General features: G+C 35.3%; 1 protein-coding gene across 1 annotated transcript in view; it reads left to right on the top strand.

Moving 5' to 3' along the window:
* The window catches only part of ZNF804A (zinc finger protein 804A), a 339920-nt gene that overhangs the window by 251067 nt on the left and 73504 nt on the right, over positions 1–15349 (top strand). Inside the window, exon 2 of the mRNA XM_525981.6 lies at positions 14941–15084. Coding sequence (XP_525981.2) covers positions 14941–15084 — 144 coding nt within the window. The remainder of the gene's footprint in view (positions 1–14940; positions 15085–15349) is intronic.

The raw sequence follows: 15349 nt of genomic DNA on the forward strand, positions 1-15349 counted from the left end.
GTGACATAATGTGGTATTTGTCTTTTTGTACCTGACTTATTTCACTTAACGTAATGTCCTCCAGGTTTATTTATGTTGTCATAAATGACAGGACTTTCTTCTCTTTAAAGAGTGATAGCATTCCACTGTGCATATATACACAACACATTGTCTTTATCTCTTCATGCATCTATGGAGGTTTAGGCTGATTCCATACCTTGGCTACTGTGAATAATGCCACAATAAATATTGAAGTACAGATATTTCTTCAACATACCAATTTCATTTCTTTTGGATATATTCCTAGCAGTGGGATTGCTGGATCATATGGTAGTTCTATTTTTTAATGTTTGAGGAATCTCCATATTGTTTTGCATAATGGCTTGCTAATTTACATACCCACCAACAGAACACAAGGGCTCCATTTCTCTACATACTTGTCCACACTTGCTATCTTTTGTGTTTTGCTAATAGACATCCTAACAGGTGTGAGGTGGTATCTCATCGTGGTTTTACTTTGCATTTCTCTGATGATTAGTGATACTGAGCATTTTGTTTCATATATCTTTGGGGCATTCGTATGTCTTCTTCTGAAAAATGTCTATTCAGGTCCTTTGCCCATTTTTAATCAGGTTATTTGTTTTCTTAGTCTTTAGTCATTTGAATTTCTTATCAATTTTGGTTATTAAACCTTATCAAATTTATGATTGAAAATACAGTAGTCACCTGCTTATCTGTGGAGGATATGTTCCAAGATCTAGAGTGGATGCTTGAAATCACAGATAGTACTGATAATATACTGAATATAAAAGTTATGTGAATGCGGTCTCTTTCTCTCTCTCTCTCTCTCTCTCTCTATCTCTCTCTCAGAATATCCGATTGTACTGCATTCACCTATTTTTCGGATGGTTGACCATCAGTAACTGAAACTACTGAAAGCAAAACTATGGATAAAAGGGGGCTACTGTATTTTTCCTGTCCTGTTGGTTGTCTCTTCATCCTATTAATTGTTTCCTTGACTGTGCAGAGCTTTATACTTTGAGGTTATCTCATTTGACTATGCTTTTTTTTTTTTTTTTTTTGGCCTATGCTTTTGGAGTCACTGCCAAAAATATATTGCCAGACTAATGTCATAGAGATCTCCCCCCGGCTTTTTTTTTTTTTTTTAGCAGTTTTACAGTGTCGGGGCTTATGCTTAAGTCTTTTATCAATTTTGAGTTGGTTTTTGTATATGATGTGAAATAAAAGTCAAATTTTATTCTGCTTGTGGATATTTAGTTGTCCCAATATCATTTATTGAACAGACTATCCTTTCCCCATTGTGTGTACTTGGCAGCTTTGCCAAAAATGCATTGACTGTAAATGTGTAGATTTATTTCTGAACTCTCCATTCTGATCCATTGGTCTATGTGTCTTTTATAATGTTAACAACATGTTGGTTGCTATATCTTTGTGGCATATTTTGAAATTAATTAGTGTGATGCCTCCATCTTTGTTCTCTCTATTCAAGGTTGCTTTGACTATTTGGACTCTTTTTTGGTTTCATATAAATTTAGGATTTTTTTTCTATTTCTGTGAAAAATGTCATTGGAATTGTATAATAGAGGTGCCATTTAATCTGTAGATCACTTTGCCTAGGATGAACATTTTAAAGTATTAATCCTTCCAATCCATGAACACAGAATATCTTTCCATTTATTTATGTCATTCAATTTCTTTCATCAGTGCTTTAAAGAGTGTACAGGTCATTCACATCCTTGGTTAAATTTATGCCCATTATTTTTGTACTTATTTTAAATGAAATTGTTTTCTTACTTTCTGTGTTGGATTGTTCATTATTATTTTATAGAAACATTAGTGATTTTTTTATATGTTGATTGCATATACTACAACTTTAGTGAATTTATGTATTAGTTCTAACAGAACTTTGGTGGAATCTTTAGGGTTATCTCTATATAAGATTATTTTATTTGAAAACAAGGAACTTTGACTTCATCTCTTGCCTAATTGTATGGATAGGACTTCCAATACTGTGTTGAACAGATGTGATAGGAATCAGCATTCATGTCTTTTTTTCTGATATCAGAGGAAAAGCTTTGAACTTTTTACCATTGAGTATGATGTTAGCTTTGAGTTTGTCATACATGGCCTTCATTGTGTTAATGCGTATTCCTTCTATATCTAATTTTTGAGAGCATTTATCATGAAAGGATGTTGAATTTAGTTAAATTTTTTTCTGCATCTATTGAAATGATCATACGGTTTTTGATCTTCTTTCTATTAATATGGTATGTCATATTTATAGATTTTTGTATGCTGAACCATTCTTGCATCCCCAATATAAATCTCAACTGATCTTGGTAAATAATTATTTTAATGTGCTGTTGAATTTTGTTTGCTAGTACTTTATGCTGAGGATTTTTCCACCAAAAAATTGATATTACAGGGATAGTAACCTTAATTTTGTTTCTTTTTTTTTTTTGGCAGTATCCTTGTCTGATTTTCATATCAGAGTAAAGCTGGCCTCATAAAATGAGTTTGAAGTACTTCCTCTTCTTCAACTTTATGGGACAGTTTGAGAAGGATTGGTATTAGCCTTAAATGTTCGGTAGAATTCAGCAGTAAAGCCATCAGGTCCTGGGCTTTTCTTTGATGGGAGACTTCTTATTTAATCCTTGTTAGTAACGATTTGATCTTCCTACTCATTATTGGCCTGTTCAGAGTTTCTATTACAGGTGGAGTGTCCCTAATACAAAAATCTGAAATCTGAAATGCTCCAAAATCTGAAAATTTTTAGAGCTGATATGATGCCACAAGTGGAAAATTCTATACCTGACCTCATGTGATGGATCACAGTCAAAATACAGGCACACTACACAATTTATTCAACATCCCCCAGGAAAAAACATCCAGCTTACTTGCAGCTGTGAAATAACTTTTCCACACTTGCTCAGATTACCCCATGCAAGTATTCCCACATAGGGTAATACAATGATATGCATGCAGGCCAGATGTGCCAACAACAAGTTCCCTGTGATGCCTCATATAGGGTAAAGTTCGATGTGCATTACCCACTGTATTTTTGCTTATTCACTACCCTGTGGTGTAAAAATATTGCTGAAAATGTCAAAAGGACCTACAGATTTTTCTATAGTTAACAGTTGTAAGAATAAAAGCATTCATGTTCATCTGTAGCACAAAAAGTCAAACTGAACAATAATGTGTGTAATGTCTTACAGAAGAGTATGATGTTGGAATGACCTCTTTATAAAACCTGAAGAAAGAGAAGGATAAACTGTTGAAGTGCTATAATGAAAGTGATCAACAGAAGTTAATGATAAATAGTAAAACACTTTATAAAGCTAAAATGAAGATCTTGATTGTGTTTTGAAAGAGTGAATCTGTCAGCACTGAAGTAAACATATGCTACTTAATGGTATGCTGATCATGAAACAAGCAAAGATCTATCACAATGAACTACAAATTGAATAGAAATGTGAATATTCAACAGAATGGTTGCAGCAATTTAAGAAAAGACACGACATTAATTTAAAAAATTGTGTTGATAACATATTTACTTGTCACAAAGCAGTAGAAAATTCATCAATGTATTTCCCAAAGTTATCACTGATGAAGATCTGATGCCAAGTCTACAGACTGTAATAAACCAAATCTATAACGCTGATTAAACATCACTGTCTTGGTGTTATTGCTCTGGAAAGACACTGACTACAACCAATAAGACAGCCCCTATAGAAATTAAGGATGCCATGGGTAGAATGACTGTGCTGGGATATGCTAATGCAGTAGGCATGCATAAGTGTAAACTTGCTGTCATAGTCAAAAGTTGTGTCCTCAGTGTTTTCGAGGAGTGAATATCCTACCAGTACATTATTGCCTTAACAAAAAAGGCATAAATCACCAAGGACATCTTTTCCCATTGGTTTCACAAACCTTTGTTTTCAATGGCTTGCGCTTACTGCTGGAAAGATGGACTTGATGAAAACAGCCAGATTTTGTTATTTCTTGAAAATTTTTCTTCTCCTCCTCCAGCTATAATTCTCATCAAACATAACGTTTATAGCGTGTATTGTCCCCCAAATGTGACTTCATTAATTCAGCCCTGTGACCAGGGTATTCTTAGATCAATGAAGAGTATATATAGAGAAAGTATATATATACTGTAATGTACACATACTTTTATATATATATATATATATATACACACACACACACACACAAAGCACTTTCTTGAACAACACACTAACAGCAGCGAATGAATATGTGGGTGGGTGTGGAAGGTTTTCAGGAGGAGTGTATCATGATGGACGCCATATATTCTGTTTTCAGTGGGTTGGAACACAGTAACTAAAGACACAGTTGTTCATGTCAGGCACAATCCCTGTCATGTGAATATGTTCATTAATGAAAACAACCCAGGTGTTCACTTTGAAGGACTCTATGTCAGGAGATAATAAAATAATGTATGACTTCCTTCAATCCTCAGAAACAGACCTCCAGAGTCCATCAGTAAGGAGAAACAAATGACTATCAAATAACTTTTTAATGTCAATAATGAGACTCCAGTTATTCATTTACTGATAAATGGAGAAATAGCCAAAACGATTCTGAAGCAAGGTGATAATAATAATAGTAACAATCAAAATGCTGTTGTTAATAGTGCAGAACAAGCTCCTATAGACAACATAGTAAATATGTGTGATGGGCTTTTTCAAGGACTAGAGCAGCATGTATTGTAAGCCATGATATGAAGAACAATAAAGCATATCAGTTTATAAAATCAAAGACAGATTTCTAAAACACATATTGTTAATGAAACAAATGATTCTGGAGGAAACATTTTAAAAAGCCATCTTTCTGAATTTCTTCTCATTTCTAGAGGAACCACTTTCTCTTCCCTCAACTGTTTCTAATGTTTCTTTTTATCTAAAAAAAAAATGATGTACAGTAATCTCTTAATGAAAACAAAGCGTCATAGGTAGAGAGTGAAAGTCTGCTGTTTTCTAGTGTTGTTGTTATTCAACCATTTACACAAGTATTCTGGGGTTGCTACTGTGTAGCTTAGTTACCCTGAACACATTATTTTTTCACTTTATAATAGCATGTCATATGTTTTACTGTTAAGTACGTATGTGTAAGTATAAGAAAATGATTGTTTATCAGTTGCGTATAAATTCAGAATCAGGAATGATGGTGATACCAAACAACCACAGATCGTACAGAAGTGGCTGAGATAGTGACACCTTTGCTTTCTGTTGGTTCAGTATATTCAAACTTTGTTGCATGCATATAATTGAAAATATTATATAAAATCACCTTCAGGCCATGTATATAAGGAATATATGAAGAACCCAGTGAATTTTGTATTTAGATTTGGGTCCCATCCCCAAGATACCTCATTATGTACATGCACATATTCCAAAATCTGAAAAAATTTTAAGTCCAAAACACTCTAGTCTCAAGCATATCAGATAAGGGATACTCAACCAGTACTTCATGATTCAGTCTTGGTAGATTATGTATGTTTATTGTTTTTCTAGTCTCTCTCTCATTTGATTTTGTTCTGGTCTTTACTATTTCGTTCCTTCTGCTAACTTTGAGCTTGATCTTCTTTTTCTAGTTCTGGGAAGTGTAATATTATGTTGTTTATTTGATATCTTTCTTTGTTTTGATGTAGGCATTTATTGCTACCAACTTTCCACTTTGGATTGCTTTCGTTGCATTCCTTAAGTTTTGGTTTTATTTTCCATTGTCTTTCATTTTCATTTGTTTGAAGATAATTTAAATTTTTCCTTTTAATTTCTTCAGTGACTGATTGGTTGTTCAGAAGCATGTTGTTTAATTTCCATGTATTTCATACTTTCCAAAATATCTCTTGTTATTGATTCCTTGTTTTATACCATTGTGATCAGAAATAAAGATTGATATAATTTTAATTTTCTTAAATTTATTAAAACTTGTTTTGTTGCCTAACATATAGGCTATCCAGGAGAATGTCCCATGTACACTTGAGAAGAAAGTATTTCCTGTTACTGTGGAATATAATACTCCGTACATGTTGGTTAGGTCCATTTGGTCTAAGATGTAGTTTAAGTCCCATGTTTCCTTATTGATTTTCTGTCTGAATGAACTGTCCATTGCTGGAAATGGAGCAATGAATTTCTCTAATATTATTATATTATAGTCTATCTCTCCCCTCAGATATTTAATATTAGTTTTATGTATTTACACACTACAATATTTATATGTTTATATTGTTATAGCCTCTACTAAGTTGACCCATTTAACACTATATAATGACCTTTTAATCTTTTTTTCAGTTTTTGACTTAAAGCCTGTCTTATCTAAGTATAGCTACTTATTTTGGTTTTCATTTGCATGTACATCTTTTTTCATTTATTTACTTTCAGCCTCTATGTGTCTTTACATGTGAAATGAATCTCTTACAGGAAGCACATAGTTGGGTCTCGTTTATTTAATGTATTCAGCCACTCTATATTTTTCATTGGACAAATTAATTAATTTATATTCAAGGTAATTATTGATAGGTGAGAACTTATTGCTGTCTTCCTGTTAATTGTTTTCTGGTTATTTTGTAGATCTTTTGTTTCTTTCTTCTACTCTCGATGCCTTCCCTTCCATTGTGATGAAGTACTATTTTCTCTAGTGATAGACTTTTATTCCTACTTTTTTATCTTTGGTAAATCTATTATGTATTTTTGCTTTGTGGTTACTGTAAAACTTAAAATATATATATTTTATAGTTGTAAGAGGCTGCATTAAAATAATAACAACTTAGGCCAGGTGCAGTTGCTCACACCTGTAATCCCAGCAATTTGGGAGGCCGAGGCGGGTGGATCACCTGAGGTCTGGAGTTCAAGACCAACCTGGACAACATGGCAAAACCCCGTCTCTATTAAAAATACAAAAATTAGCAGGACATGTTGGCACACACCTGTAATTCCAGGCACTCGGGAGGGTGAGGCAGGAGAATCACTTGAACCTGGGAGGTGAAGTTTGCAGTGAGCCGAGATCGCGCCACTGCACTCCAGCCTATGCAACAGAGTGAGACTCTGTCTCAAAAAAAAAAAAAAAAAGATAACAACAACTTAAATTTGAGAGCATTAAGAAACTCTACATTTTCATTCCACTCCATCTTGACATGTATTTTGATGTTTTAATTTACATATTTTAATAGTGTGTTTTTGTTAACTAATTATTGTAATGATAATTATTTTAAATATTTTTTTGGACTTTCATACTAAATATATAAGTGGTCTATACACCAGCATTACATTATTAGATTATTCTTAATTTGTACCTACTTTTGCAGTACTCACTTTTATCAGTCGGTTTTACACTTTCATATGTTTCATGTTACTGGCTTGAAGAACTCCCTTTATCCATTTTTGTAAGACAAATCTAATGATAAGTTAACCCCTCAGCTTTTGTTTGTCTGGGAAAGTCTAACATTCCTTCATTTCTAAAACACAGATTTGCTGGGCACAATATTCTTAGCTGATAGTTTTTTTCCTTCAACACCTAAGTAATTCATCCCACTGGCTCCTGGCCTGTAAGTGCTCTGCTGAGAAATATGTTGCTCGTTTTATTGGCCCTCCTTTATATGTTATTCGATTCTTTTTTATTGCTGCTTTCAGGATTTTCTCTTTGTCTTTAATTTTTGACAGTTGGAGATCTTTGACCTTCCTGTACCTAGATATTTATATCTTTCCTCAAATTTTGAAAGTGTCTGCTATTGTGTTTAAAAGTAATCTTTCTACCCTCTTTTTTCTCTTCTTCTATACTTTTATGATTTAAATATGTGCTGCTTGATGCTGTTCAATAAATTCCATAAGGATCTTTTATTCTTTTTTTTAATTATTTCTCCTCTGACTGTATATTTTTAAATATTCTTTTTTGAGTTCACAGATTTTCTTTGTCGTGGTGAATTCTGCTGTTGATGTTCTCTAATGCATTGTTAATTTCATTCATTGTATTTTTCAGCTCTAGAATTTCCTTTATTCTATATATTATTGATTCTTTGTTAAATGTATTATTTTGGGTCATTTATTGTCTTCCTCATTTTATTTACTCATTTTTCTGTGTTTTGTTAAAGTTCACTGAGCTTCCTTAAAACAATTATTTGGAATTCTTTCTCAAGCAGTTTTTATATCTCCATTTTCTTAGATCAGCTAGTGGGAGATTTTGTTCTTTTGGTGATGTTCTTCTATATCCTTGGTTTTTCATGGTTCTTATTGCCTTACATTGATGTGTATGCATTAGAAGTAGTTTATTATTCCAGGTTCTTTGTCTGGGAAACCCTACTTCAGTCAGTCTGTCCAGAGATTCTGAGCAGGCCACCTGGCATGATTCAACAGTTGGCTTATTGCTGGAATCTAAAGTCGAGTTGTCCTGCTGCCTAGGTCAGGAGGTAGGTGGGCCTAGTACCTATGGCTTTCCTAAGCCTGTGTCCACAGGGGCTGCCTTGGCACTGGGGTGGGCCATGAGCCTGAGTCTTCAAGGGCTGGCTACCCACTAGGAAGGGTTTGCCATTTGGGTCCATTGGGATGAAAGTGGAGCCTTAACTCCACAGGAATAGGTCTGGGTCCTGAGTCCATGAGGACTGGCTTGGAACCTGGGTCTACAGGGGTGTTCTTGGGCCCTGAGTGTCCTCAGTGTCCATAGGATGTGCCTTGGCACTGGAGTATACTATGGTGGGCCTTGGCCCTGGGTCCTCCGGAGTCCAGGGCATGTGGACTTGCCTGTAATCTTTATCTGCTGATGCTGGCCTAGAGGCTAGATGTATAGGTACTGGCCTAGAGGCTTGGTCTGTGGGAACTGGACTGGGTCCTGGGTCCTCAGTCAATAGCCTGGAACCTGGTTAAACAAGAGAAGTCTTGGGGCCTGTGTCCATGGTTACCTGTTTGATGTTTGAGGCCAGAAGTGCCAACTTGGCATTAGGGCAGACTTGAAGTCTAGGACCACAAGAACTGGCTTAGCAGTGAATGAACCTAGATTATATCCACAGGAACTTGCCTGGAGGCTGAGTTTTCAAGTGATGACCTAATGACTAGGGCTGCAGGGGCCAGTGTGGCATTGGGTTTGGCCCAGCACATGGGTCCACTAGGGTGATCCAGAGCCTGAGACTACTGGGATCAGCCTGGTGCTAAGAAAGGCCCAGAAAGAGTCCGCAAGGATAGCCTGATTTCTGCAACTATAGGAACTTGCTTAGTGCCAGGGTGGACTTGGAGGCCCTGTAGGTGGGTACCAGCCTGGAATCTGATGCCACAGGCAGTGGCATGGCAATGGCTGGACCTGGATCCTGTATCTGCAGGGGATTGCCTGGGAGTTGAGTTTGTAGGTATTGACCTGATAACTGGGGCTGCAGGAGTAGACTTTTAGCTGATGAAGGCCTAAAGCCTGGGGCAATGGCCAAGCTCAGTGCTGGCGCATTCAGGAGTCTTGGGCCTCTGGGGTTGGCCTAGGGTATGGGCAAATCAGAGCCTGAGGCTGCTGTGGGCCAGCCTTGTGCTGGATGAGGTCCAGAGCCTGGGGCTACTGAGGTCAGCACAGTGGTGGAGCAGACTGAAGATCAAGTCTGTTGCTCAGGCCTGGAGCCTAGGGCTATAGAATCTAACCTGGTGCTAGAGCAGATCTAGAGGCTTAGTCCACAGGTACTGTCCTGGAATCTGCGGCTCTGGGGCCCTGCCCAGCATTAGTTTTTTGGGGGGACGGGACTGGTGTTGGGATCTGAAGCAAAGTCCTATGTTCACATTCCTCTCCTTCCTCATGTGGAAAATATATCTCTCCATGCTTTCTTGCTTGGAGCTGGTGGAAGGGTGGCATAGGTAATGTAATACTATCTTTCCTACATTCTTCAATGGGTATTTTCTTATTTCTGCACTATACACAGGTGCTACAATCTCTTATCTGGTTTCCTTAGCTCTTATGAAGGTATTTTTGTGTGTGAATAGTTGTTTAAATTGATGTTTCTGCAGGAAATAAGCACTAGGGAGTCCTATTTTCCATCATCTTGCTGACATTGACCCTCTTTCCTTCTGTACTCATTTTCAAGACAAAAAGCACAGTCCTAATGTCATGTATTTGTTATTTGTTGAGTGTCTGCTAATGCTGGGCTCTGCTAAAAGCTCTGGAAATACAACAGTAAGGAAAACAGGTACAAATTCTTTCCCTCAGAGAGCTCACACTTGTCAGGGAAGTTACTTGTATATACCCTACTAACAGTACTTTAGGAAAGAGGCCATATGCTATGATGAGGCTACTATGAATTGCGTCATGTTGGAAAATAATGTTTCTCCCTTCAAGGTTCTACTTTGGTGCTATTCATATTTTAGTATTGGGGGATAGATTGTCCTTGGGGTGTGGATAAACCATTATCTTCTCTATTTCACTTCGCTGTCTACAAAATTTATTATACTGCCAAGTTGCTGTGGTCACCCATTAAGATTTGTGATTTTATAACTTGGAGGTATATGCATACTGTTTCCCTAAAAGAAAGGATTCAGCCTTTACTGTTTTTACATATATGTAAAAAGTGCTGAGTTAGAATGACCTGATTCATTGCAGGAAGATTGTCCTTCTTTTTCACTTTGTGCCTTCACTCTCAGTGACACAGTACAGAAACTGTGCTCATAGTTCAACCTAGAATGGCTTTACCAGATAGAGGGTGAACATTTTGGATTGTATATATAAGAACGGCTGTGCTCCTTTTTCATCTCACTCAAATGTATCTCTTACTTTCTGCAGTGGGATGGCTGTATTTAATATGTGCTTTAAAGTATCAGTCAGTACCTGTTTCAATATTAGCCACAATGAAAGAGAGGGGTCATGGAACGTGTCAGCCTAACTAGGACTGATTTTGTCTACATACATGTTTTTAAATGTATGATCAGTAACAATACATATGACTCCTTTCCCTTAAGATGCACATACAATAATGAAGTCTTTTTCACTCTGCTAATGTTTTATAGAACACAGCCTTGATTCCTTAATTGCACTTAACATCAACTTGAAAGTCTGGCTCAAATGTTTGTAATTGTACTATCATTTACAAACTTAACTTTGGCCATGCTATGTTTCCTTTAATAATTTAGAGGAGGATAGAGATAGAGAGAAAGCAACAGAACACACAAATATATCAAAATGTTAACAATAATTTTATTTAAGTGAAAATCATATGAGTCTTTTATCATAGTTTTGTAACTTTTCTATAGTTATTAACATTTTTTTAAATGTGAAGTATAATTTTAATTTTTTTCTGAAAAATAAATTGTAATGAGAAATAAAGCAAAGAGATGGGGAAATACAGAATAAAAGAGACTAAGAAGCATAGAAGATGGTAATGTATGGGTCTTAATGGAATTTTGTTTTGAACAACCTATTTTTAAATATTAGAGAATTGGGGCTATTTGCACACACTGACTGGGATATTTGATGACAATAAAAAATGATTGTGGTTTCTCTACTGTTTTTGTTTCTTTGTTTTGGTCTGATATTGCTTTTGTGATTATGTTCTTTAAGTCATCCTGATTTAGAGAGATATACTGAAATATTTATAGATAAAGTGATATAAAGCTAGGAAGACATTTAAAAATTATTTGAGTAAGATGAAAGGGTATGAAATGGGATAGGATACAATAAATCAAGATTGATCCTGAGTTCATAGTTATTGAAGCTGATTAGTGGATACATAGGGATTATTATACTCTTCTGTCTTTTTTATGTGCTTAAAAGTTTAGAAATAATTAAATGCTATGGACAAGAATATTTGGGTTTAAATATGGAGTGAACATTTGCTCATTATATCCTGGAGCTACTTAACTTTCCTGTGCTTCATTATTTCCATCTGTAAAGTGAGGAAATGAAAAGAATCAGGATTAAATGAGCTAATACATCCAAATTATTCATCAGTGACTGACCCTAAATAAGCACTAGCTAGTAGCTATAGTTACTTTTAAATTACTGTTTTTATTTTTAAATCTGGTTTGAAGCTAATATTTTTGAAGAATGCAATTTGACCAAGAAATCTGTTCCACTAAAAACCTCCCCACTTTTGTAGACTGGGTAAACAGAAACCAATTATTGCTTCTCTAGAGGAATATCAAACTTATTAAAAAAAAAAACCTTACAACATAATAAGAACCAATCAAATATTTAGAGAGAGGAAGTAGCTTTATTGTAATTATAATGAATGGGGAAAATCAACTAGTTTACCATGAAATTTCTGTTGGTTTAAGATTGTACAGAGAGCTAATTCAGCTTTAATCCCAAAATTATTTTCATTTCCTCTATTGATTAGAATGTTATCTCTGCCTCAAACGCTTTAGCCATGAAATCATATTACTTAATTTTTGTTTCCTTTAAATTGACTAATCCATAAAGTATTATTTTGAAGATTTTAGTGAAAATTCAGTAAGCAATTTGGGTCTATATTACTTACTTTTACCTTTTTAAGCTAAGTGTTTTTAACATATTGGAAGAATCAATTAGTATAAGTAGGAATAATTGACAAATTTGCTGAGAAATGGTGCATTACTTATTGAAATTGATGGAATTATGCATAAAAAATTAAGTTATTTTGTGATTTATCACTGTCTTAGTTCATTTGTGTTGTTCTAAAAGAATACTTGAGGCTGGGTAATTTACGCAGAAAATAGATTTATTTGACTCATGGTTCTGCAGGCTGTACAAGAAGTATGGTGCTGTCATCTGCGTCTGATGAGGGCCTCAGGCTGCTTCCACTCATAATGGAAGGGGAAGGGGAGCTGGTGGGTGCAGAGATCACACGGTACAAGAGGAAGCAAGAGAGAGCTATAGGAAGATGCTAGGATCTTTTTAACAACCAACTCTCAAGAAAATTAATATAGTAAGAACTTACCTCAATCCTCCATGGAGGGTGTTAATCTATTGATGAAGGATCTGCCCTTATCACCCAAACACCTCCCATTAGGCCCCACCTCCAGCATTGAAAATCACACTTTAACATGAGGTTTAGAAGGGAAAATTATCCAAACTGTAAGAGTCACCTTTGTTGTGCAGTTGATACAACTAATAAAACATAACAATAGATTATTATCTTTAAAATGAGAAAGTAAGCTATGTATTATGGCAAATGTATGCATTGATTACTACAAACTATGCCTCCCAAACCATGGTGAACTTTATTATATGTGACGTATGCATGAATATACAGTGCAATAACATAAGCAAAGTATTAGTCATGTATTAAATTACTGGTGAACCACTTTTCAGTATTGCTGAAACAATTTAAACAAATTGCTTTAATTTCAGACTATAAGTCCTTTCTAGTTTGTGTATTTAAGGAGGATAAGTGCCATTGCCATATAGAGGACTACATTTTATTTAAAAATATCAGTGCTAAAAGTGTGTTTTATAATAGTAAGTAAGAGACTTGAATATATAGTTAGGATTTTTTTTTTTTTTTTGAGGCGGATTCTTGCTCTGTCGCCCAGGCTGGAGTGCAGTGGCACAATCTCAGCTCACTGCAACCTCCGCCTCCCAGGTTCAAGCAATTCTCCTGCCTCGGCCTCCGAGTAGCTGGGATTACAGGTGCCTGCCACCATGCCTGGCTAATTTTTATATTTTTAGTAGAGACAGTGTTTTATCATGTTGGTCAGGCTGGTCTTGAACTCTTGACCTCAAGTGATCCACATGCCTGGGCCTTCCAAAGTGCTGGGACTGCAGGCATGAGCCAGGGTGCCAGGCCTAGTTATTTTGAATTTTAAAGGAGTTGTATATAAGATAATTTGGAAGTTAGAAACATATTTTACAGTGAAGTCTGAAGTTTAGGTCTTCTTCACATCATGAATAATGTTTACACACAGAAACATTGTCCAATTTTCACTTATTCAGTGAAAGAATTGGACAGTGTTTCTGTGTGTAAACTTTATTCATGTCTGGCAACATTGAATTGAACACTGCGTCTGGTGAGGGGCTCAGATTGCTTCCACTTATGGCAGAAGGGGAAGGGGAACCAACAGGTTCAGAGATCACATGTGGCGAGAGGGGGCAAGAAAGAGCTTCAAGGAGGTGCTAGGCTCTTTTGCCATTATTTGTGACACTTACTTCATTGACATTTAAGTAAGCATGAAATAGCAAGTAATTTATCTTTAATGTAACTTAAAATCCACAGTCAAACATTTGGCCATTTTATGCATTGCAAAAAAAAGCTAATGATGACTGGCTATATGTTCATCTTCTCAGGGGTTTGGTTATATCACTGTCTTTATTTACTGTGAATATGATGAAAACAATCTGCTTATGCAGTTTAATCCTTTTCAGTTTAGGTAAATAACTGAAATAACCACAGAAAAGGGTTTTCTTTTCCAATAAATAGAGATTATTTTAATGTTCATTCTAAATTGATATGGGTCAGGATAAAAAAAAAATCAGTCCAGTTAAATGCCTAGATGGAATGAATAATAAGTTACTATATAGATAATTAAGGAAACAAACAAAATACAAAACTTGTATATTTGTGCACAAATATAGACCTTTTCAAACAGAACACATTTTACATGTTCAGAATAGAAAAATTTTATGTTAGCTGAGTCATTGCCAGGAATCCACAGTTGAATCAAGACAGCTATGTGAGTTTCAGTTTTTATGCTAACCTAGCATAGGAACTTGTTCAATCAAGGACTTCTATTTATTTCTATCATTTGCATTTCTCCTCCACATTTGTGCTATTTTTCTGTTATTTATCTTGGCTTCTTCTGTTAGTCTTTTAATTTTTAAGTTATAATTTATTCTAACTTGTTTTTCTAGTATTTGCTTTCTTTTTCTCTTTGCTGTATTCTGTTTCTAACTCTAATTATTGTACTATAGTTGACAACTGCTAAAACAAAGTAAACACAGGGGAGAGCTAATTGTATCCTTCCTTGAAATTTTATTTTTCAGGACTATGCTGAGAAGGAAAATACCATAGCAAAAGCTCTGGAAGATCTGAAGGCAAATTTTTACTGTGAACTCTGTGACAAGCAGTACTATAAGCACCAGGAGTTTGACAATCACATTAATTCATATGACCACGCTCACAAGCAGGTAAGAAAGAGATGTGAAAAAATTCTGGCATTTCTGGACTTGTGTAATAGTTTTAATTGTGTAGACTCTATGAATATGATATGATATTCTTATTTAATTTAATTTGCCATACAGTTTTGAAATATATCATTCTGGGATGATAATTTGATGACTTACAGCAAAATCCTTTTTTTTTTTTTTAAAAAAAAAAGGCACCAATAGCAAAGTCTGAAATAATCAACATAAAGAAATACCATTCAATTGCCTTTTAATGAGTAAAAGTGTT

This window comes from Pan troglodytes, chromosome 13 (assembly GCF_028858775.2).
Source record: "Pan troglodytes isolate AG18354 chromosome 13, NHGRI_mPanTro3-v2.0_pri, whole genome shotgun sequence".
Classification (NCBI taxonomy): Eukaryota; Metazoa; Chordata; class Mammalia; order Primates; family Hominidae; genus Pan; species Pan troglodytes.